This window comes from Saccostrea cucullata, unplaced genomic scaffold (assembly GCF_032062105.1).
Source record: "Saccostrea cucullata isolate Sc308-1 unplaced genomic scaffold, CSIRO_AGI_Scuc_v1 ctg143, whole genome shotgun sequence".
NCBI lineage: Eukaryota > Metazoa > Mollusca > Bivalvia > Ostreida > Ostreidae > Saccostrea > Saccostrea cuccullata.
Window position 1 is genome coordinate 496,112 of NW_026937256.1, and position 26,374 is coordinate 522,485.

The 26,374-nt window shown below is 34.6% G+C and overlaps 1 protein-coding gene across 1 annotated transcript; it reads left to right on the forward strand.

The window, feature by feature from the left end:
• Positions 1–257: 257 nt before the first annotated feature.
• On the forward strand, positions 258–25,212 carry LOC134247635 (BOS complex subunit NOMO1-like). Its single transcript, XM_062729969.1, is given in 39 exon segments — positions 258–344; positions 2,050–2,135; positions 2,403–2,607; positions 2,714–2,748; positions 2,929–3,129; positions 4,591–4,741; positions 5,366–5,492; positions 5,823–5,943; positions 6,501–6,526; positions 9,246–9,396; positions 12,133–12,268; positions 12,552–12,652; positions 13,092–13,271; positions 13,960–14,037; positions 14,185–14,259; positions 14,437–14,571; positions 14,837–14,926; positions 15,194–15,250; positions 15,642–15,841; positions 16,380–16,554; positions 16,829–16,970; positions 17,111–17,178; positions 17,425–17,488; positions 17,631–17,767; positions 17,991–18,139; positions 18,430–18,528; positions 18,717–18,812; positions 18,919–19,001; positions 19,251–19,410; positions 19,760–19,886; positions 20,156–20,272; positions 20,400–20,527; positions 20,786–20,924; positions 22,595–22,678; positions 22,999–23,109; positions 23,237–23,338; positions 23,632–23,751; positions 24,142–24,234; positions 24,946–25,212. Coding segments are annotated over 39 exon segments (4,584 nt in total). The 5' UTR covers positions 258–268; the 3' UTR covers positions 25,105–25,212.
• Positions 25,213–26,374: the final 1,162 nt, after the last annotated feature.

Here is a 26,374-nt window from a genome sequence, read left to right on the forward strand (position 1 = left end):
TTTATCACTTCGACACAGATTGGAACTGATAAGACACAGGTACACAAAGTACCTCTTCACTCTTTAACTGAATGTACATGTGTTTGATTATTAGCTGATAAGTGATGACTTAACCCTTCCACAACAGATAATGATTTACATCCCCCGTGACTAAATTTTCTACCCAAAAGCGGATATATAGTATGTAAATGTAAACACAACAGCGACGGCTGTTTTATTTAAACTTTTAAGTCGTTGTACATTGTCAACAGCGGAGGATATAGTCGGAATGGGGGGATCGCCATCGTTCCCCCGGGAAACACTGAGTTCTGACAAGGTCGTTATTGTAACGGGAGGAAATACAGGTAAATCAAAACAGAGAGTTGATATAAATCAAGTGTTTTTAAAGCTTCCTTAATTAATTTGCATAGTGAAAACAGAATGCTATAAATAACTTCTGGGTATGTACAGTATATAACATGTACCTGATAAGCACAACAGGAACGGTAACTCGTGAACGTATTAAAGGTAACGTTCTTTTACATAAGATGACTAGCTGTTACAACGCACTTTGAAAAATTACGCACTTTGAAAAAAAATTTCAAAGTGCGTTAAATTTTGGGACCAAATCAATGCACTTTGAAAAAAATAAAATTTCTTTTCAAAGTGCGTTAATATCGACCATATTAACGCACTTTGAAAAAATATGTATGGCTTGGTCAATATTCTTACAAATCTTGGGTATGATAAATAACTGAACCTGTTTGATAACTCTTAGGTGATGAGGTCACTTCAGGATGTGAAAGTGAGCGATTTTGATTTTTCATTACTTTGAAAAGTCTATCTTTCTTAAATGTTTTACTTAAGTTTTGCAGTTTGTATGCATTTTATATGTAAAATAAAATTTATTGAAAGTTTTCAACGTCATACCAGTTATGCAAATACATATATTTGGGTGTAGCATAAGCATCGGTACCGGGAGGGGGGGGTTCTTAGGAACTCAGATGTTTTGCAAAGATATATAGGCATTGAAAATCGGGGCTTGCCTTTGAGGGGGGTGTCTACTTTCAATTTGTTACCGACGACTACGTACAATGTATAAAACAAAATGAGTTGGGCTGAGAAACCTTCTACTCGCCTTCTCCTAGTTCCCAATGAGGTTAAATGAATAAATGTACATGTAAATTAAAATGTTTTTCGAAAGGTACATGTATAATTAATAAAAGTTGATTCTCTCAATTACTAAAATCTAAGTATAGATTTTTTTGTTTTATACACTTTTTTCCAAAGTGCGTTATATGTCCCAAGGTAAAAAAATGTTTATGTACACTCTTAACACACTTTGAAATATTTTTTCAAAATGCGTTGAGTGTGTCCCAAATTTAACGCACTTTGAAATTTTTTTTCAAAGTGCGTTGATTTTGTCCCAATTTTAACGCACTTTGAAATTTTGTTTTCAAAGTGCGTAATTTTTTCAAAGTGCGTTGCCACACATGTTAGCTGCAATACAAATGTAGCCCCCCCTTTTTTTTAGGGGGTGGGGACATCAGATTAAAAAAATCGGAGACTCAGAGGGCTGCATTATTGCAGCTAAAGATGACAAGTACCATTAATTGATTGTAATGTGTTCTAAATTGAAAAATTGATGTCTTCCTCTTATTAGTAAGCTATGTAAATTATTTTACAACATTGAATAGAAAAGGTTTCTTATATCTGACCCGGGGCTGGGGCTGGAAGCAGCTAGGGGAGGATCTAACAGGGGTTTCTACCGCTCCCCAAGAATTTTCAGAGCTAAATAAATGTCTTTGTAAAAGAAAGGAAAAAGGACTTAAGATTCCATTGAAAAACATGGACACCTCTTTAAGCGAGAAGAAAAAATTATCTGAGGAAAATGGAAATTAATGACCCAGCACCCTTCCCCCTTGCTTAATCGAGGGGGGAGGGGGGTAATTCAAAAATTTCTTCTAAGTCTGCTATTTATTTTGTGGATGTGAACTGCCTCCCTCCCTCTCCTCCCAAACACAAGAAAATAAAATCATTATATTTACTATGTATCTGTTGATTCTTCAGGTATTGGGTATGAGACAGCCAAATGGATCGCTATGTTGGGGGCACATGTAATCATTGCATGTAGATCAAAGGATCGTGCAATGCACGTGAGTATTTTAAAGGACAAGATAAGATTTAACCCCCTTTTCGTCCCCTTTTGGGGCAACCTCCCATCTTCTTGGTTGACGAATCCGACTTACGGGAAACATAAAGTTCACAAATTATAACATTTTCAAATTTTTTTTATTCTAAACAATTTTACTTTTTTAAAGCACATTTTGGTGTATAGTATATAAACATAACTCTTGTGGAAAAAAGTTTTTAAAACTTTTTAAAACATGAAAGATTCCAGACTTTATCTGCTTACTGTTTAGGCCATTACTAGAATGAGGGCGGATTTTGAAGATGAGAAAAAGAAGGGGACCCCCAATCTGACCCCAAGGGAACTTTCATTGGAGTTTATGGAGCTGGATCTTTCCTCGTTGAAGTCGACAGAGAAGTTTATTGAAGAATTCAAGGCCTCGGGTAAATTACTGCACGTCCTGATCTGTAACGCTGGCCTTGGTATGCACCCTTTAGGTGAGCACAAGTAAATAGAAATTACACGGATATTGTTCATAATTTTTTTCTTGTATGAAAACCTTATAGATGATGACTTTGCTGTAAACGAACATGTACTTTTCAGCATACACGGAAGACGGAAATGAGATGATGTTTCAAGTGAGTTCATCGTCTTTTCTTTTTAAAAGCAATTGGTCGGGAGGTGTCTGCTGTTGGTTACATTTTACATTGTAGTAACATTCTTTTGTATGATAGAAGCTTTAAAAATGTTACTATAAAATGCTTTTAGATCATGCTTGTTTAGCTGAGGTACCGTATGAGCTCTGTGTATTTTTGTAGGTAAACTACTTGGGACATTTCCTGATAATAGTGAAACTGCTCCCTGTTATGTTCAGAAGCGGCCCAGATTGTCGCATTGTCTTGGTGTCCAGCATTGCCCACAAGTGGACATCCTTCGATCTGGATAGGATACAAGCCAAACAGTACAACGAGTCTAACTTTGATCGGGCCGATTACTACTACAAATCAAAGCTTTATCAAGTAAGGCGAAGTTGGAAAAGAAAAGTGAGCCAAAAGAATAATAGAGTTCAACTAGATACGATCTCGTTGCGAGCAACGAGAGGTCTTCCGTCCGATTAAGGAAAAAACACCTCGTAAAATTAAACTGAAAAGTGATTAAACTCAGGTCGCCAATGTGAAACGCGCATACCATTATGCTATAATTTGGAGCACTGCTCTAAATATACTTTTGTATACTTTTGCAACAGTACATAGTCTAAGAATTATAAAAGGCGGACCAAACGAGTAAATATTCGCGCCTTTTCTTTGGACTGATCTATTAAAAAGGTGTGATAGCTTCAATGAAATTAAATAAATAAAACGTTCTTATTAAGAAAGTATATTTAACACACTGTACACATTACATGTCGTATCTAGCCCAGTTACACTAAAGCAGTGAAACAGAAATTAAGTTTCAAGATTGACACTCAATTGCAACGTACTACTATGTGAAAGTCCAGGTAATTTTTCACATTTCATGTTTCCTTATGTTAGAATGGTTCAATCAAACGCTCAGCTGCCTCCATAAACCCCTACTCCCGAAATGGCGGAGTAGACAGAGAGAGCCGCCATCTTGGGCCCGCTTCAGATTTTCAAATATTAATATCTACAGTTCAGATGAACCAATACTAAAACAACTTATATAGTAAGCATCAATGGAAAGGTCACTATTAATATTCCAAAAATAAATGAAAAATATTGAAGAACAAAAAAGTTAGAAAATGCACTTTTTTAAATTCGCATCTCCTAACGAATTGACGACGAACGAAAGGTCGCGTCCTGGATAGAGAATATCATGATCTATAATCCCTGAAAGTTTCATGTTGATAACCGTTCTTGAGATTAACCGTAGACAAAATGTCATTTTAAATTCAGAAAATGTCCCGTAACTTGGCACCAGAAGAGAATTTTCAAAAAATCTCTCGGAAAAAATAACTTCAGATAACAACATATAATTTCTGTAAATTTCATGAAAATCCACCCAGTAGTCTTCGAGAAATCGCGTGCACAAAATTTAGTGTACGGAAAAATAATAATAATAAGAAGAAGAAGAAGAAACAATAGAATCACTATAAGGTCTTCCGTGAAGACGGAAGACCTTAATTAAATCGATAAATTAGTAAATAAAAATTGTGATTGGAGATGGGAAGTTAATTAAGCACTGCAGTGTTCCAAGTCATCTTTTGTTTGCGGCAGAATAGCTTCCAGATATATTTAAATAGATCTACAATCCGAAATTATTGTCAGTATCAATTAATGTGATCATACCCCTTTGACCTTCATGTTCATTTTCCTCCAAGTTTCGTAGATAAAACTGATCCCTCTCGAACATTATTCGTTTAAAATGGTTTCCCTATATCCTGTTATCAAAGCAACTTTTGGAACATTCTAGATATCACGATCCATGCATGTAAACAAAAACTTCATTTTCCGTCTTTGCAGGTGATGCAGATGTATTGTTTAAACAGACGAATAAACCAATCGAATGTCACTGTGAACTCGTTACATCCGGGTGTTGTGGACTCGGAGTTCACGCGGTCCTTTACAGATGATTGTTCCTGGACCTGGAGATATAAGTGTGCTAAATGTATCGGTAATGAAGCTTCGTCTTATTAATTAGATTATTAAAACAGGATTTAAATCAAGTACACTGAAATGTGCTCAGAATATATCAGTATGCGTGTAAATTGAGCCTCTCAAATTTTTTTCACAAGGCAAACAACGAACCCAGCATCTTATGAGATTTACAGCGTATTTAAATTAAAGATAATGACTGTACCTTCATTTTAGAAAAAATAATAATTATAACCTTGATATTTTTTCATGTTCTAGTTGCCATTGAATTTGTGTCGTTTAGTGCAGAGCAAATAGTGGGAAATTAACTTTTTTTTCAAATACAATTGTTACAATTTTTGTACAGAAAAGGCTGTCTGTAGTTGGTAATCAAGCTCTGTAATATTCATGTTTTACAGAGATAGTACTGAGATACAATCTCACTGTGATCATTATAGCTCTTTAAGCCCCATATTAAGTGCTTGTTTTTAAACCAACAACCTCTTCCAATCTAATCGACCTTGCGTGCTTCAAAAGAATAAGAATTGTAAAACAGTTTCGAAAACCTTTGTGCATGTCAATTCAATGGATTGTTTTAGAAACTGTGCATTAAAATTGACTGTTTATGTATCTACAGATAACAATGATTCATTATCCCGTCTAGGTCTGTCTATAACACCATACAAAGGCGCAATCACAAGCATCGACGCCGCCATCAACCGGAAACACGCCGGTTTGAGGGATATCTACTTCGACAAGTGCGCCCCTGCAACCTCGTCCTCTGAAGCTCGGTAGGTCAGGGTTCATGGTCAATTATTTATCTTGCTGATTGTGACAACCGTTTCCTTTTTCATGTTTGCTGAAGTTAACAAATTAATCCTAACCATAGAGTTCTGATATATAAACAAATCATTTTTGCCAACTGCAGCTACATGTATTTTGGCTTTTCCTTTGAAAGGAAAAGCAAATACTAAATAATAAATATATTACCCATTTATCGTTTGTAGGACCCTTCGTTGATGCGATTGAATAGCATGCAATTCTTAACATGCAAAGAATTGCAAAGCAGCAAAAAATCATAATCATTTTTTTAAATTATTATACACTAGTATTTTTTACAGAAATGTTGAAAATCAGGAACAGTTATGGTGGTTAAGTTTGAATTGTCTACAAGGTCATCTGACGGAGGAGGATCTACAGATATTTAGTGCCAAGACATAGTGTTTTTAATTAAATATTGTTGTTGTTGTTGTTGTTGCTGTTGTCTTTATGCCTGAAAATTAGATGGATTTTTTAATATATTCGATCAGTGCATACTATTTATGCAAGATATATTACTGTATTCAGCGGCGGCTCACACAAATTGGTCCGACCAAAATAGTTCCATCATGATAAGTAGATACAACATTATTGTTCATGATAAGAGTAAAGTTGTGTATGTCATACGTTAAAGAAATCAAAAATAACGTCAGAATATTTTTAGAAAGTCACTTTCTCCCCGAAATGCAAATAAAAAATATCAATATTCCTACGCTCGCTCCCTCCTCAGCCTTTTTTTTTTTTTTTTACATGTTTGATAACAGAGAATATTTAGGTCATTCTTCGATTCATATCTTTTCACCGATGAATTGATAATACTATATCAACAATTGTATTAAGTACATGTTTATAGTCTGTTAATTATCATACAATTTCTTCTTAAAGAAAAAATTAATCATTCTGTGTGTGTGTATTATTATATGACGGAATTTTCAATCCCTGGCCGGATTCTGCTCGTGTGTACACTTTGTAAACTGTAGGGTATGTGTGGCAAAACGAGAACTGGGTTGGAGATTCGGGTTCGTGTTGAAGTTCAGCATACCATTTTATATAGAGCTTGAATAATGTAAGTAATTTCTGCGACGAATAGTCTACATTAGTATATTTCAGTAATTTCCAAAACAAAAAAGGTTTTCAGTTTAGAATTTTCCGACCCGGTCCTGATTTTCCTAACCCGGCCATTTTAAACACAAGTTGTTGCAGATGCAAATGTTAGAACAAACTATATATAGTTCAACAGGGATTGTATAATTTTTATTAATTAGAATTCGTATTCATAAAGTTTTGTCTGCCATCGTAACTTCTCGGCAAAACAAAACGTGTTTCTCCGAGCTCGCTGGATGCGTTTGACAGCTCCATCGCACGTGTGTGTAGACCAAGGCTAATGTTGGTCTTGCGGACACAGGTACATGACGTAGGCCTATGTGTACTGTTTGTTAGGAGACTGGGTGACCGTAATGCTATGGACTCACGAAATTTACAACAGTTCCATAATTAGACAGTGCAGTGTTTTTTATTAACGTCATTATAAACACTGTTAAACATATTAAATCTAAAAGTCGAATATCTTTGGATATGGGGTAACCCATATCTATTCTTGTTTTAGAGTTGGGATAGTTTTTAAGCTACATGTAATATCTATTCTTATGGCCTCTTGCAAATTACACGTCGCCTATCCTCATCGTGCCCGCTGGCACATACGGCCCCAAACACTTCCTCCTCTTGCCTCTGTCTTTGGCTGCTGTCTTCACTGTAACAATTTGAACCCTTCCCTTCTGCCAAGGATGATTTGTACCAACTTTGGTTAACACTGGTCCAGTAAATTTTTAGAAGAAGTTAAAAAATGATAAAAGTTTACAGAAAGACAGACAACTAGTGAGCAGAAAAGCTAACTTGAGCTTTCTACTCAGGTGAGCTAAACACGTAACATATAGATTTACAAAACAGGGACGTAGCAACAAGGGGGCTCCCCCCCACTTTTCCCCCAACCTTACTTATACTATAGGAAATGTTCATTGAAAGTTTAGTTGCCCCCCCCCCCCCCACTATTAGTGATGTACGGGAAATATAGTAAAAAAAAAATTGTTAATGAAAGTAGTGGACATTGAGAAAAAGTCCTTTTAGAATGTTGAGGCTACACTTTGTCCCAAGAAAGAAGAGATCAAAAATGACCACTGTACCACTGTGGGCTAAGCATTCCTTGCCCCCCCCCCCCCCTCGTTTCCGACGCCTATGGATTAAATCACAGTTGTGAAAACCAAATCATAGATATGTGTTTTATGCTGTTGAATTTAGAACCGGTTTCATGATCAAAATTCCACGACCCGGATCAGTTTTCAACGGATTAGGGTCTAAATTCAACACCTTTAGTCTCGGTATTCAACGTTGAAAAATGACCCCACGTGTCAATTTTCAACCGGGGTCAAATGACAACGTTACACCGACGGGTGGTAAAAAAAATTGCAGAAATAAATGTCTGTGTCCGTGGATCAAATCCTCTCAAAGGAAACTAATTATGAAATTTAAGTGAACTTTAATTTTAAACGATATAGAAATGTTGTATAAAACAATTTACAAATGGGAAAAGTAAAAATATTTATAGAATCATAGAATATAAAAAGAATATTATACAACATTTACATTTCCAATAAATTTCCCCTATGATTCTTTGCAAAATAAAATACAGTATTTTCTCATGAACTACATTACATAAGTATGAATATCTCCATTGTTATTGACGTAAAAAAAAATATATATATATATAGTGCACACTGATTTGCTTTAAAAAGGACAGTTGAATGTCGAAAATTTATGGCAAGTCATCAGAAAAATAATAAGAAATGAATTTAATTTTTGAAGATTCATGAGGTATATGAACTACAACGCTTCACGCCGGCATATTTATCATGAAGCGTGTTAAAATACATGTAATATGCAATACAAATGGAAAATTATTTGAAATACTGAATGAAGGATGATAGAGTACAATTGAAAAACTAATACAAATGAAAATTGTTCGATGCAATGAAATACCTTATTGAACATTTATTTAATACAAATGGGAAAAAAATCAACGAATGGAAAAGATAGACCACTTCAACCTTACAGAAATGCCCTATCGACCCTAAGACAGATGGCAGTTGTTTCCCCTTTTTTAATCATCAAAAGTATTTTTTCTATCTAGAGTAGTATCTTTTCTATGTGTAACAAAAACTCTTTCTGGTCATTTGAGAAATTCTAAGCTTATGCTAATACTAAATTTCCTCTGTTTCACTGGTAAATATAAAACATATTATTCCTTCAAAAAAAAAAGTGGAGTAGCAACAGAGATAATCTCTCTCTCTCTCTCTCTCTCTCTCTCTCTCTCTCTCTCTCTCTCTCTCTCTCTCTCTCTCTCTCTCTCTCTCTCTCTCTCTCTCTTTCTCTGTCTCTCTAACTTTTTTACCTTAAAGAAAATTATTTTTGACAGCTTACAAGGCCTTATGATAAAATATTAAATATTTTTTGGTTAGTTACTTACAATTTTTGTTTCAAGTTCATATACAACATAAATGAAAACGGACCTATATACCAGTATATAGGTCCCTGATAAAAACAAGTGATTTAAACAAAAGTTTGCACTAAAAGCTTGTTTCTGGGGTTATTCCGGAACTTAAGGTATTTCATTTTGGATTATACGTTGTGGTAACTGTTTCCGCTTAAAAAAAAATCGACACACGCGAAAGAGTGTCGACTGTCGTGATCGTCATGTTTTCTTCTCCATTGTTCTGTTTCTTCCTCCTCATTTTGCAAATTGTTAATGTTCAATCAGACGGTGTTTTAGGATGTGGGGGATTTGTTAAATCCGATGTGGATATTAACTTTTCCTTGGTAGAGGTAAATCAATATTCTGTGTTGGTTCGAATTTTCTCAGATTTTATTGGAGTGTTGGTAAAATGGGTAGGCAAATCTGGGCCGGTGGAAATTAAAAGCCGGGGCAGATCGAAATTTTTCATATTTCCGTCTTCATACTCTATCGATCGAGCTGAAATTTTCAGAATGTGTTTGATACATGATTATTTATATTCGCTGCTAAAAATGCCATGAAATACTTTATATTGTAGATTTTATCGGCGATTATTGAATTTCAAGTCGGTAAAATGGGTAGGCAGTTTCCCAAGTTCATAATTTACGTTTTCAGGCATATGCTGCATTAAGTCCATAAAGTTATGAATAATTCTGGTGTTTAAGAATATGTATTAACTATAAATTTATATTTCTTTATTGGTTATTACGATATTTACGTGAAATTACATGTTTTAAGAAAAACCGGGTCATTAAAACCGGATCCAATCACCCGAGAAAAACCTGAAAATTCCGGAATAATTGTAGAGGTTTACTCCATTTTTACTTGAGATTATTTGTCATCTGACAAACGCCAGGCTCTTTTGAGAATACCTCCATGTGGTCAGAGTTGAACAATGTGACAAAAGTGATAGCTAACATCCTCCAATACAAACAATTTGCCTTCATTATTTCGGAATTTTCGGGTTTGCCCTGGGTGATCAGATCCGGTTTTAATGCCCCGGCTTTTCTGAAAATGCACAAATTCTGCATACTTATAGCTTTTATAATGTAAAACTAATTATATTTCGTTTATATAGAGTGTAAAATATTTGAAAAATCCACAATTGTAATGGTTTAATGAGTCTTTATTAAAAAATACCATGAAATGTCGTATTGATTTTGCCTACCCTTTTTACAACCTGGAAATGAACAATCGCCTAGAAAATCAGAAATATTGCGTATATGAACAGCGAATACAAAAGAATCTTAAAGAAACATAATCTGAAAATTTCAGATTAATTGGTGGAGTCTTAGAGGAGATATTTGAAAAATCTCAATCTGCCCCGGCTTTTAATTTGCCCCGGCCCGGGTTTGCCTACCCATTTTACCAACACTCATTTTATTGGTGTGCCCCATAGTCATATCCTGAGTTGGAGCACTTAATCTCATTTTTTGCGATAATTGTTTAAGCATGAGCTCAAATGTGAAAATTTAAATAGACTGGTTTTGCTGTACTGAATACTGGGTTATAGGTGTAAAAAATCGAAGTTTTGTTTTACATAACGATAAGAAAACGAAATATGTTGAAGATGTTAGTATGAAATTATGTAAAATTTTGTTCAGTACTTGATATCACGATTACTTAACTTAGCTGAACTCTTTCGCAATTGAGGTAGAAAACGTCTGTACGATGTGGGCAAATGTCGTTATTGAATACAATGCCAGATCGATCATTATAGAATTTGTAAGGACAGATACGTAAAAAATCCTGGTGGAATACCTTGCTTAACAATCGCTGAACCAGCCTAATTAATTTTTGAGAGGAGCTATTAGCCTTATCCTAAAATGTTACATTTCTTAAGATATTTTTAACTAAGCGGGCTTTTCATTGAAAATTGTCACATTTTAAAGCTGATAAAATATTCTAAACTTTCCTTATTTGACAATCTACTATTTGGAGTTCAATTCTTGCAATACGTTGTACTTTTAGCATAAAATTGTTTGGATCATTCGATTGTCACTACTGCAATACGTAATATCGCGAGTACCTAGCATTTATCTAACTTACTACCACTCTTTTGTGGGGGAGTCGAGAAAGCTCATATCTCTCGAGATTTCTGGGGCACATGGCATTGTTTACAGTAGTGACAATCCAATGATTTGTCATGAACAATTTTATGCCGAAAGTACAATGTATTGCCAAGAATTGAACTCCAAATAGTAGATAATGTCGAATAAAAAAAGTTTAGATTATTTTATCAGCTTTATGATGTGATGATTTTCAATGAAAATTCAATGATAAGAGCTTGCTTAGTTAAAAATAATGTGAAAAATGTAACATTTTATGATTAGCTTCTATCAAAAATTAATTAGGCTGGTACAGCGATTGTTTAGCAAGGTATTTCACCAGAATTTTTTACTTATATGTCCTTATAAATTCTACAATGATCGATCTTGCATCGTATTCAATAGCACATTTGTTCCCATCCAAAAGACATTTCCTACTTCCATCGCAAAACAGTTCCGCTAAGTTAAGTAATCATGATATGAAGTATTCCATGTGCCCCAGTAATCTCAAGAGATTTAGAGCTTTCTTGACTCCCCCGCAAAAAACATTAGTAAGTTGGATAACTGCGAGGTAGTTGCGATATTACATATTCTTAACTGCACACAGTGATCGGCGTGGGTCGCTATTAAAAGTCATCGAAATGAATTATGATTACAATTATATTTATTAAATAGTATATGATCGAAATTCAGTGATAGTGTTTATATGTTGATGATATGACTGTTATAGCAAGTGCAAATGCTTATTCAGTTTTAAAATTGAGCTTGTCAAACTGCAAATGGAATTTGCTATGTATAGACATCACTTGTTTTAAATGATGAGCTGCTCTTTACGCTGCTTGCTGTACTGACTGTAAATTATGTCTTCCACCTTCTCAATGTTTTATTGAGTTTATAATTGGATATTGAGATTAATCCTAGTCCACCTTTAGACATTGATCTTTCTTGAATTTTTTTATTTTATGATATTTGTATCAATTATTTATATTTAATTTGAAGGTAAAACTATACACAACACATGGCAGCATAAAGTACCAGACAGACTGTGCCCCAAACACTGGGTATTATCTGATTCCACTGTATGAGAAGGCTGATTTTATCCTGAAAGTGGAGCCCCCTAAAGGATGGAGCTTTGGTATGTGTGTCATTTCATAGTATTAATTACTGCAGAAACTAAGAGCTCCATGGACACTTGGAAAATTCTTCAATAAATATGAGTTTGACTCGGTGAAAATGGTGATGGAAATGTCAGAAATCTTTGAAGATAATAATTTTTTCGTGTTAAATATATAGCAGTACATGTATAAATTTTATAATCACACAAGTTTTTAAGGTCAGTTTTGTTACACTTTTCCACTTTGACATAATTAAATATTTATCATAATAATAGATATTGACCTATGTATTTATTTACACAGAGCCTGAGAGCTACAGTCTAAAGGTGGATGGGGAGACAGACAAATGTAGTCGAGGGGAGGACATTAACTTTAGATTCACTGGATTCACAGTATCAGGAAAGGTAACACATTTATATTAATGATGCTTTGTTAAAATTATTGGTGTGAATGTCAGTGAAAATATGGTTTGACTCTGTAAGCAATAGACAGCTATATAATGTCTTTTTCTTTTACTTTGATTATAATGCAAAGAATTCTACTTATAGAAGTTAAGCATTTTATTATACAACCTGTTTCGTAAGAATATAACTTGAATAATTCATAATGGAAGAGCTAACAAGTTTTGTATGCTCTTTGACTAGTTTCTAGATCTGACAGAAGAAATGTGACTAGATGGTTACAAAATTTATTTGATTGCCATCCCGCATGTTGAGTTATCTTGATAGCTTTTCTTCTTTAGAGATAAATTTCAATCTTGTCCATTGATGAGCAATTTAATATTGAATTATAATCAGGTAAACTTTTCATCTTTTAATCAGCATCTTTTTTATTTGACAACAGGTGATTAGTAAGGGTCAGTCTGATGGTCCAGAAGGGGTCACTGTGACCTTGTTGAAGACTGGCACCACCTCTGTCCTCCAGACCACCACCACTGGAGAGGGTGGGACCTACTCCTTCTCCAAAGTGATGCCAGGAGACTACACAGTACAGGCCACATCCACAGGCTACAAGTTCTCACAGGTAACTCTCATCTCACAGGTAACTCTTATCTCACAGGTAACTCTTATCTCACATGTAACTCTTATCTCACAGATCCTATACCTAAATGATGGTTATCTCACATGTAACTCTTATCTCACAGGTAACTCTTATCTCACAGATCCTATACCTAAATGATGGTTATCTCACATGTAACTCTTATCTCACAGGTAACTCTTATCTCACAGATCCTATACCTAAATGATGGTTATCTCACAGGTAACTCTTATCTCACAGGTAACTCTTATCTCACAGATCCTATACCTAAATGATGGTTATCTCACAGGTAACTCTTATCTCACAGGTAACTCTTATCTCACAGGTAACTCTTATCTCACAGGTAACTCTTATCTCACAGGTTACTCTTATCTCACAGGTAACTCTTATCTCACAGGTAACTCTTATCTCCAGGTAACATGTCCTATTACTGGTTATCTCACAGGTATACCGTAACCTAACTTAGACTTTAAGGATAGTTGAAAGTGATCATAAGTAACATATCTGAAACCTATAATATTCCATACCTATCTCTGACAGTTTACTTTTCTTGTACCTAAAGAATGGAGTTCACTAAGGTAATGTTACATCAAAAGATGGAAAGAATATATTGCAAGTGAAATTTTTTTTTATATCTGAATGATTTTTAGTTTTTCATTGATTCTTTGAATAGAGTGAAGCCAAGTTTACAGTGAAGAGTGACAATGTCAAAGTGCCAAGTTCAGTGGTCATCTCTGGATACCAAGTCACAGTAAGAAATTATGGACAGAAAGAGAAAAATGTTTCGTAAAACATCGGTATTCCAGCAGAAACAATGCTGGCCAAAACTTGACTTCAAAATTTGGGATTAGGTCCACCAAAATTTAGCAAAATGATAGATTTGTCTTTTTTTCTTCAGGGTCGTGTGCAGAGTGAAGGTGAAGCCATCAAGGGAGTTAACTTCATCCTGTTCTCAAAACAGTTCAAAAAAGAGGTAAACATAATCATCTACTTTCCAAATTACAATTTGTTTCAATAGACGACTGGTCCATTGTCCAATAAAGTTATTCTTTATTTTCTTTCATGTTCATGTTCAATTCATGAATTGGTGTCAGTCTCAGGTTATCATTAAATTGACATTTTAATCAGTGGTAACTGACTTTAATTTCAGGACATCTCGGACTGTAAGAAGGACATTCCCTCCAGTTTCTCCCACTCTGAGCCCGTCCCCCCTCTCTGTTACGTGGTGTCCGGTGAGGACGGATCTTTTGTGTTTCCCTCACTGCCAGTGGGAGACTTTTCCATTGTAAGCTTCTTTCTTTCATCAAACAATAGTATGTTTATGAAAAAATGCATTTTCATTCAATTTTTAAAATCTATACAGTATATTGATGTCAAAATTTGTTTTTAAAAATGTATCTGTTAAAATGCAAATGCATATATTGTACATATACCAAGGCTTTTTTTACAATGTACTTGTGCTTAATTATGTCTCGAAACTCCATGAACATTTATCATATTTGATCAAATCCTGTTTCATCTGAATTGTACTAACGATATGTATTTTACAGGTACCATTTTATAAAGGAGAACACATTCGTTTTGATGTAGCCCCAGGGAAGCTCGACTTTCATGTCCCTCACAGTCCCTTTACCATTCCGGTAAAGAAATATAATATTTCTTATTATTTATTTATGAAATACTTATGTTCTGTTTGCTATTCCAGTAAAGATACAGCCTAGTTCTATTATCAAACTTCATATACAATCATAGTTATAGTTTGCATATACAATCATAGTTATAGTTTGGGAGATATTATGATATTATAATGTTTCATAAATTGATATCAAATTTGAAAAAAAATTTATTTGACACTGCCTGTTCTATGTATATGGAATTCAGTGAAGATGCAGAACTTATTTTTGCAGGAAGTTTTCCAGGTGAAAGGATTTTCTGTGACTGGAAGAGTTCTAGAGACGGCCAAGGTACAATCATATTGATTGAAAAGTTAAGGAGTTACATGTACAGTAAAACTCGGTTGTAATGAAGTCGCTGAGACCAAATTACTTTGCTATATCCGTAATTTATTATATCCGTTTTGGGAATTCGTTAAATTTATATAGCTGGGGATCCAAAATAACTTCGCTATATCTGTGAATTCGCAATATCCGTGTTCGTATTCTCCAATAAATAATTTCTAATTACCCACAGATCAACAATAATTTTATACCCCCTTCAGAACTCTCAGTTCAAGAACATGGATTTTGTGATTTTACTAGATTTTAGAAATTATAGGAACGTGCACTGATATATAAATGTACATGTGATAACCTCATGCTGTGGATGAATATGAAACTTGTTCATGTAATTTATAAGGGAAGTGGAGTGGGAGGAGCCAAAGTTTTGATTGACGGGAAGCAGCAGGCTATGACAGAGGCGGGCGGGAAGTACCATCTGGAGAACATGAAGACCGGGACGTACAGGATACAGGTCCAGAAGGAGAATGTCTTCTTTGACGAGATCAGTGTTAAAATTACACCCAACACACCCCAGATACAAGACATCATAGCATCAGGGTCAGTATACAAATACCCCCCCCCCCCCAAATACAAGACATTGTAGCATCAGGGTCAGTATACAAATGAAGGTCATTTAGTACAGGAGTTTGCACCTTGATTATGAACGTACAATTTACAGGTTTATTTGAATGTCATTTAGGACTTTTTAACTCACCCTCTTCATGTCACAGTAGGCATAGGCAAGATAAAGGACCCTCACTGCTCAGCCTTGAGTGCTGAGTAAAGGTCTAAAATTGAAACCCTTTTGGCCTCAATGCTGCAAAAAAGAATTCAATCTTTGCCAAAATGCCTTTGTCATGGATAGTCCCTGAAAATAAGTTTAAATTTGATAAGGGGGTATATAGGAAAATATCTTTATAAATCGTCTTCCCAAGAACAGCAGGTCCATAGTTTGTCAATTGAAAGCAATATCTCAGCATCCCCATCTCATGTAAATAAAAGTGTTAATATCAGCCCCCCTTTTCAGGGACTGGGGCACAAGAAAGTAAAATGGTTAAGTATTAAACAACTAATAACTTGCTGTTTTCCCTTTCAGGTTTAACATGTGTGGTCAGATCATCATTGATAAATTACCAGATGGTGTTGCGGGGTCTGCTAAGAGGAGAGTCATATATTACCCCCAGGGAAAGGCCTCCGATGCAGAGTCTGTATTGACTGACAGTGAGGGCAAGTTCTGCTCCCAGGTCAAACCAGGCAAATATATCGTCAAGGTAAGACACAGTTAAATATCAGGTAACATTGTAAATTACCTCTAAAAATGATAAAAAGAACTCATGTTTACAGTGATCTTGTATATAGGAAAGTGCCCAAGACGTAGAACCTGGATTTGTTGTAAATTTAATTTGTAATATTTGTCAAGTTTAATTTAAAGGGAATGAAAATCACTTAGTTGTGAATGTGAATATGTTTTGTTTAAGATGTTATTTAATTCCTGTCTGGTATGTTAGTGGGTCTCTAACACTGGATTCATCTTTTATTTGTTAGGTACACCTGACAGATGAGGAGACAAAGGCAGGCCTACAGTTAGTTCCCAGTGAGAAAGAGATAACAATACAGAATGCCCCAGTCCTGGATATTGTGTTCTCACAGTTCAGGGCCAAGTTGTCAGGATCCATCAAGTGTTTAGGTAGATATCTCACCATTAACATGAACAGGGCAGCTCAAAACTGTAGAAATTACTGTAAATAAAGTTCTCTTAGTCTCTGTAATACAAAATGTAACTGAATCAGAAGTTTATGTTTTACAAGAAAATGTGTCTGTTTTCAGAGAAGTGTGGTGGGATGGAGGTGTCCTTGAGTCCCGTCAGTAGAAGTGAGAACAAGCAGATTACACAGGTTTGTCAGGTTTATCTTAACTAAGCAATGAAATCATGATAATTCTTCAGAACACATTATAGGGAGAATCCAAACAAATATAGAAAATCTCTAGATTTATACCATTCCTGTGTTTCCAAAATTTGCAAATGATACCTTTATGATACATTGCCTACATTACAGAAGATATTAACGGATTGTATGATTACTATAGAAACATGTATTTCTTTCTTATTCAACTCTATTTTTAAATTTCTTTTATATTAGGCCAAAGAAGGTTCAAAAGGGACGGTATTCCAGTTTGAAAATATTTTGCCAGGAAAATACAAAGGTACGTGTTATAGTACTGTTTCTTTATTTAGAAATTTTATCAGATGCATAAAATACAAATATGAAAAAGGTATAATACTGAGTAGATACACGCAGTTTATTGTCCCTCTTGTGAGCTATAGACCCATGACTGTTTCTTACAGTTACTCTCCTTCATGACACCTGGTGTTGGAAAGACAAGACCTTGGAGATAGAAGTCAAGAACAGTGATGTCATGAATGTAGATTTCACTCAGACTGGATATATCCTAAAATGTACCATCTCTCACGAAATCATACTGGTAAGTACATGTACACATGATCCACACTGCTAGGGTACTTTGAAAGTTTATGTTTGAGTTCCAAAAATCAGATTTATCTTCATTAAACATTCAAGCCAAAGTTGATGAACTACATGTATTACAAGACTGAGAGAAAGAAAAAAAAATAAGTGAAAAAGATAAGAAATATTATCATAAAAATAGAAAAGAAGAAATCTAAGTGTTTGTATCAACTTCATTTCAGCACTTTGAACATAACAAGAAAGCTGGATCTGTTGGGTCCTTCAATTTAAACAAAGGCACAAACCGCTTCTGTCTGGCACAGCCTGGTGTTTACAAACTGAGACCAGACTCCTGTCACAAGTTTGAAAAAGAGGAATACATCTATGACACGTAAGATGTCTGTCTATTTTTTTTTTTTGTATTACCATTAAAATACCTAAAAAAATATAAATGTACATTATAAACAAAGAGAAATATTCTTGTTGAACAGAAGTGTCAGTTTGGTAGACAGCAATCTAAAAAATTAATTTTTTTTTTTTTAAATTTAAAATGAATTCTCAATATACTGAGGCAGAATATAATATGAAAGTCACAGATAAGTTTAATGGGAGTACGTGTATCACTTAATTTACAATTTAGAAAATTGTTTTAAAAAGTTTTTTTTTTTAAAAACATTTTAGAGGTAATCCAGAGTTGTTGGCCCTGACAGCAGTCTCACATCTGGTAGAGGGCAGTGTAACAGCTGAGGAAAAAGTTACTGATATTCAGATTGATATTTCGTGAGTATTACAATGTTTTCAAATCAGATATATTTCTCACAGTTTTAAGCCTTTTATAAAACCGAGTGCTTACTTAGTTTTGCTCATTGTTTTATAATTTTGCATTATTTACATCCCTTGTTTAAAATTGGAGCATACACAGATATGCAAAGCTTCAGTAAGGTCATTGACTTGTTTACTGTTGACAGGTCTAGTAAAGATGGTGAGGTTGTGACCCTGGGTCCTCTCACTGTCAAGGAGGAAAACAAGGGGTCCTTCATCTACAAGTTCCAGCACTGGGCAAGGTAAGACATTAAATATAGGAAATTTCATATTTATAAAGTGCCATAGTGTAATGCTAAGTTTAGAATTGTTTAAAAAGCTTAATTTTTTATGTGATTCATTATTTAGGTCAAATGAGAAGATGGTTTTCACAGTGAAGTCTAAGGAACTCCTGTTTAACCCCAGCTCAGTGGAGGTCACTGTTGTCGGTGGTAAGTTTGGTATATTCTGCTCTTAAGACATTGTTTAATTATTCTGATACAAAAAATTAAGAAACTTAGGAAATTTATTTTTGTCTAAGCCCTGGGACCCAACTCTCATAGGTTTTAAAGTGCACTGATCCTTTCACTGCAACAGAGGCAGTTTTAATTTGAACTGTTCCTTGTATGAAATGTCAGAGTTTTTGTTTAGAATGAATTTAGTATAGAATTCTGAAATATAAATGAGAGTTTACATTGTAGATACCTGCCCTGGTGAGGCTGTAAAGTTTGTTGGGAAGAGAGGGATCTTCATCACAGGAAGTATAAATCCCAGACTGGCAGGTGTAACCGTGACTGTCACTCACAAAGACGGCTCAGCTGAACCCATCGTCATAGAAACACCAGCTTCAGGAGAGTTCAAGTAGGTCAAAGGTTATGTTATGTTAAGTCAAACAGCTTTTGTTCTTCATTGGCTTTGGCATAAATGTTCACTAAATAGTTGTTGGGATTATTTTCTAAATGAGAAGGTAAAGTAAAGTACTGTTAGGGACGTTGACTGCAAGTTACCGGTAACTTGTTATACAGGTGTAGTTTATTTGTTTTTTAACTGTTTTCAAAATGTTTACAATATATGCCCTAATGAGAACTTGAAGATTTTTAAGACATGTTTTCTGTAAGCTGATCAAAATTTTATTTTTGATTTTGGCAATGCATTATCAGCATTTGTGTGTAACAAGTACCTAAGTTTGATATTATATCTCTCCACGTAGAGTTGGTCCACTACACAGAGAAAAGGAATATGAAGTGACAGCGGAGAAGGCAGGCTATGTACTAGAGAAGGAGAAAGAGAAACCATTGGTATTTACTGCCTCCAAGCTCGGGGAAATCTCAGTTCAAGTGAGTATCATGTGAAATATGTGAAATGCTATAAACAACAACAGTTAAACTTCCATTTGATCTTCACTATCTCAAACACAAACATCTTAAATAGAAGTCCCCATTATTTTTAGCTAGTATCAGTTACCGATACTACATACTGTACATACTGTACATTTTGTAAATATCTCAGTAAAAATGAGTAAAGGCATTGTTAAAAACAAAAAAAAAAATTATCACCTTTTAGATCATTTATTTAAGGATATTGCATGCATACATGTAAATTTCAGGTTGTTGATGAGAAAAATCAGCCTCTTTCTGATGTTCTTCTCTCTTTGAGTGGAGGAAAGCAGTACCGCAGTAATAATGTCACCAGAGAAAACGGAACAATCAACTTCATTGGTCTGGTAAGCTGCTCTTCACGGCAATTTTTTTTAAAAAAGTCTTGCTTTTACTTAACCGAATTAAAATTTGAAATGTTTTCTAATATCAGAATCTGTATTGTAAAATTAAAATTTTAATTTTACAATACAGAGTCCTGGTCAGTATTACCTGCGTCCAATGATGAAGGAGTACAAGTTTGAGCCTAACTCCCAGATGATCGACGTCCTGGAGGGAACCACCATGAAGATCAGCATTAAAGGAATACGAGTCGCATACAGGTCAGACACAATTCTCTTATCCATAGTCCTGTATCTTTTGCTCAAACCTTATAATTACTGGTACTGAAAGGAACCAAACTTTATACAAAGTCACTGCACATTTTGTCCTAATTTGCTATTTCTGTAGAAATACTCATTATTTTGAGTATAAGAACATTTATCTTTTAATTAATTACAATGACATACATGTATTACTTGTCATTTTAGAATTAGAAACAACTGCTCATATCTTTGAGTGTGAGAATAATTTTTTTTTAGCTGCTATGGATTTGTGACATCCTTAAATGGTGAAGCAGAGCAAGGAGTGATTGTAGAGGCCGTGGGAGAAAAACCTGAGTGTAACCAGGAGGAGAGCAAGACAGAACCTGATGGCTCCTATAGGATCAGAGGACTGCAGGTACTGTATAAAATCCTACAGGATCAGAGGACTGCAGGTTCTGTATCAAGTCCTACAGGATCAGAGGAATGCAGGTACTGTATAAAGTCTTGCAGGATCAGTGTACTGTATAATGTCCTACAGGATCCAAGGAATGTGGGTACTGTATAAAGTCCTACAGGATCTGAGAACTACAGATACTGTAGAAAGTCCTACAGGATACGAGGACTACAGACGCTGTGTAAAGTCCTACAGGATCAAAGGATTACAGGTACTGAATAAAAGTCCTACAGAATCAAAAGACTGCAGGCACTGTCTCAAGCACTACAGGATCAGAGGACTTGTAATGTATAAAGTCCTACAGGATCTGAGGACTACAGGTACTGTAGAAAGTCGTACAGGATCAGAGGATTGTTCTGAGGAGTGCAGGTACTGTATAAAGTCCTACAGGATCAGAGGCCTGCAGGCACTATAAAGTTCTACAGAATTAAAGGAGTGCAGGTACTGTATAAAGTTCTACAGGATCAGAGGCCTGCAGGCACTATAAAGTTCTACAGAATTAAAGGAGTGCAGGTACTGTATAAAGTCCTACAGGATCAGAGGCCTGCCTGAACTGTATAATCTTACAGGATCAAAGGACTGCAGGTATTGTATAAAATCCTACTTTCATGATACTTTCAATGCTTTTAAATACAGGTGACTCTCGAACTCTCGAAGTTCAGGGGACCGCAAGAAAAGTTCGAGATCTAGGGGTTCGAGAGATAGGCAGTAAATAAAATCTGGAAATTTCAGTTCCGACCATCAATGTTCTATCATTATAGATACCGGAAGTATATGTTAATAAAGTCATATAACATATTCTACAGGTAATTTATTTGAAATCAACAACAATGATCGCAGTTAAAGTAAACGAAACGATTTCCAAAATGTTCAATATTTATTTGTTCTTATTTCATGATTACATGAAACCTAAATAGTAATGTCGGTTATGCTATTCTGCGGCTTGATCAGGTCCTTCACCAGTGTTCACCAGATTTCTTGCAATCGGTATTCAATACTTGAGAAAGGGTTTTCAGTGCAATGTTTGACATACTGGGATTATGTAAACTGTAAAAAAAAAGTTCATAGTCTATCAGAACTCATTGACATGTACGTTTTCAAACTTTTTTCTAAAAATTATCGTCCTGGTTTCAAGTCAAAATAAGTTGTGAAGCGATTCGTTTATAATTTTCCATTTATAGCCAATTGATTTTATCTACACACGGACGACCAACAGGTGTAGTGTCATCTATGTAAACACCCAATTAACACCTCCATGCCATTCCCAGGCATTCACTGTTATCCAGGTAAATCCAAGCTGTATTAATTTCATGCTTGATTGGCGCGTTTGCACGCGCTATCTAAACTTCGAGAGATAGAGAGTAAAAAACAATGAAATGTGTGTAACGGGACCCAAATCTTGGTTCGAGAGATAGAGAACTTCGAGAGATAGAAGTTCGAGAGATCAGGAGTAAATTTGCTTTGTTATATACAGGAAAAAAACGGAACCGGAGGTTCACTTCGAGAGATAGAGAACTTCGAGAGATCGGAGTTCGAGCCATCGAGAGTCACCAGTATATGTGCATGTTGTTGATATTTTTTTGTAAGATGACCTGTTCGTATGATTCAATAATGATTGTGTTCAATTTTAGCCAAAGTGTACATATCAGATTCGTTTGAAGTCAGAAGTCAATCCACACATAGAGAAAGCTGCTCCACAGTACCAGGAACTAGTGGTGAGGGATTAATTCATTGCATTTTCAACAGTGAAATATTTGTATTTTATTTATTTAATAAATATGATAGCCTTTCACAGTGTGACAAATATCAAAAGAGTGACACAACTCACAAGATATTCATTCCCATAAGAAAGAGTGTTGACAAAATACTCTTTGACCTCTTGAACATAGAGTAAATACAGCTAGAAAACATTGAATATCTTCTTTTTAAACATTATAAAAAGAGTAATCTTCAAAGTTCAAAACTTGTGATAATGAAGTTTGACTGTAAACATTGTCCTTATAATTAAGTAGTGAAATCAAAAAATCTGTTTCAGGTTAAGGATTCTGACTTTACTGGCATCAATATTATTGCCTTCCGTCGTAACAATCAAATGGACGTCAGTGGAAATGTGGTCACGGAAGAAGAATTCCTCCCACATCTCAAGGTACAGCACTTCTCATATTTGAGAACAGGTGCTTGCAAGTGCGATATAGTGAATTACATGCACACATCACTACATACTTACAGAACAAGTTTTAATTAATTGTTGTATGACTTATTCCTTTGTTTAGGTGCGCCTGTACCGGGATGACAATCCTGATTCTCCAATACACACCTCCAGTCTTGGCCCGGTGTCTTTCTTCTATCTCCCCTCACTACAGATGACTAATGAGGTAGGAGTTACACATTTAATTAGAAAATGTTTTACTTGAAACCTAAGAATTTCATATTTTCTGAGCAAACCAAACAAGAAGTAGAAGATATTTGGATAAGAGCTCCTATGAGCTTTAGAGTGGACTTGTGTTTGAATTATCTATTAAACATAGCTCTCTGTCCACTAAGAATTATAGAGTCAGTAGGAACATACATTTGTGTCGATTTTATTTTACATTTATTTATTCTGCATGCTTTGATGGATTGCAGATCAGTAATGCTTCTGTTTGATTACTTATTCTTTACCTTGTAGAAATACTTGCTACGACTAGAAAGCACTCTTTCCAAGGCAGCTTATGAATATGATTTACCAGAAATCAGCTTCCAGACCAACAAATCTTACAAACACTTCACATTCCATTTTACACCCAAAGTAAGGATTTATATCTTTTGATGTTTATATAAAATAAAGTGTTTTATGTTTCTCACACTCATTTTAATGTAGTACATGTACTGTGAAATCACTAATTTTCGTGGGGGGTTTATTTTCGTTGTTTTCAAGGTATGAAGAGGCCCACTAATTTATGTCCACCTCGAAATGCAATTATTCACATATATTGCTACTGAACAATTCATCAACCACAAAATGAAATCCCATGAACCAATATATTTCCTGAAACCACGAAAATTTGACCCCTCAAAAATATGTGATTTTACAGTACTTGTGTGAAGAACAAGGTCTTAAAATGTAGAAATTCTCTATTGAAAATAAGCATTTGTTGTAAGTGTGTATTAAGATGTTCTTTTGTCTTCTTTTCATCAGAGGAAATCCCTGGAACAAGAGTTGAGTCAGAGCTCTGTTTTAGCTTTACCTCTAGCAATACTTATAGGAGTGGCTATTTATAATTACCAAAAGGTAAGAAGATTATTTTATTATGGCGATGAATGTTGTACAAAACTATCATTAGTACATATTTGAAATGTATCTTCTTCAAATATGCATGTATATCTATGTTATAACACACGTGTATTTTGTGTGTGTCATGTTCAGCTTTGGTAATTAAGCTCTAAAAGTTTCCATATCTATTATTTGTCTTATTCTTTACTTATCGGTAGTAGTAATACCATAAATCTGGAAATTTTTGCTGTAAATAAATTTTTAGCAAATTTGCGAGTTCATTGCACATTCGCAAAAATATTTTTTCTGAAAAATAAAATACCAATAAGAAAATGTAAACAAAACAGAGGTCATTCGCAAAATTTTGAAACGTAAAAATTAACCAAACATAATTCATGTTTAATTGTACACAATATACATTATATTTACAATACACACATACGAATTCTTCAAAGAATTTTAATTTTAGATTAAAGGAAACAAGGAAAATTGACACATGAAGAAGACAAATAAATATAGCCTAAAATTTTTCTTATCATAACATATAGCATAAGTAATCATCTGAATACTGAAGCATAGAATAGTAATAGGTAGTGCTAGGTAGTTTCTATATCATTGAACATTTCAACTGGAATGTAAAACAAGTTTATACATGTAATTATATAGATGACCTCTACAGAAAGAAAAGAACAGTTCACATTTGATTTGATAATTTATTTCTCTTTTCAGTTATTACCAGTATTTTCAAAAGCCGTAGTCCAAATAAAAACTTTTATAGCAGCCAGTCAAAGTGAGGTTGCGCCTAGCAACGGTTTCAGTGAGCCAACCACATACTCCGCTAGTTTTACAGAGCAATCTAAAAAGAAAAGTAAACCCAGAAAAACGTAATGACTAAAGAGAAATAAGAATACACATATATAATAATTATCTACAGATTATTTATGGTTGAATATTATCTGATATCATAATGGGTTTAAGAGTTAAAACTTTTCAATCATTTATTTAGTACACATATATAATAATTATATACAGATTATTTATGGTTGAATATTATCTGATATAATAATGGCTTTAAGAGTTAAAAATTTTCAACCTTTTTTTTTTTTTGGATAGGAAATCTGATTTCAAACTATTTTTGATTATTGTGATGAAAGACTAAGAGGAATTCAACATACATGTATCTGTATATTGTGTTTGTGTATACATGTGTCCATTTATTCTTTTTTATTTATCACAGCCTTTAAAAACTGTGAGCATGATTCAAGAATGTTAGTGCGAGTGTAGGAGTGAGTTTGATTGGACAAAAGTTTGTGCAATATAGTTGCTATTCATGAAAATTATGTGGATGAATTTTAAGTATGTTGTTAATTTTATGAGAAAAAAATCACCATTTTTTGAAATATTTTTTTGTAGCCCTGTACAGTTTCGTATATATTTTATATTGGTGCAAAAACTTTTTGATCATGTTAACACCTAATGGAAAGAATTTGATGACTTAAGCAAATTCTATTTCTTCTTGTAACCATAGGGGCAATGACCTTCACAGATATCATGTTAAGTGTTTGTAGCAAATCATAGAGTGCATAGGAAATACCTGATCATGAAATATGGATATACTGAATCATGTCGATGAGTAAAGCAAAGCAAGAAGTGCATGAAGAATACCTGAATCATGACAGTGTTTATATCAAAGGTGTGCACAAAGAATACTAGAATGTGTATTTTGTCAGTGTTTAGATTGTGTGTATGTTCTTTTTTATGCCAAGATTGTGAATTAAATGCTAGACATTAGTGTGTGTTTGAAAGGACTTGTATCAAATCTGCAACATGCCAAGATGAATGAATGTCACATCTTGTTGATCTCGAAAAACCTTGTAAGTTTTCTGAATACATGTATTTGTATATTGGAAGAGTAATATAAAGAATGATATTCCCATCTCTATTTTTTTTTCTCTGTGATAACTCTTTGAAAGTTAGCGGAGTTGATTTCTTGATAATTCTACCAGAATGTAAATTAGGCAGTCGATAGGTCAGGAGCTAAGGAGGCCTAATATGCATGCAAATCTCATGCACATCTGTCTCTGTATCTGATGCTAAGGAGGCCAAATATGCATGTAAATCTCGTGCGGCTGCCTTTGTGTTTGACGTCAGTGGGTGA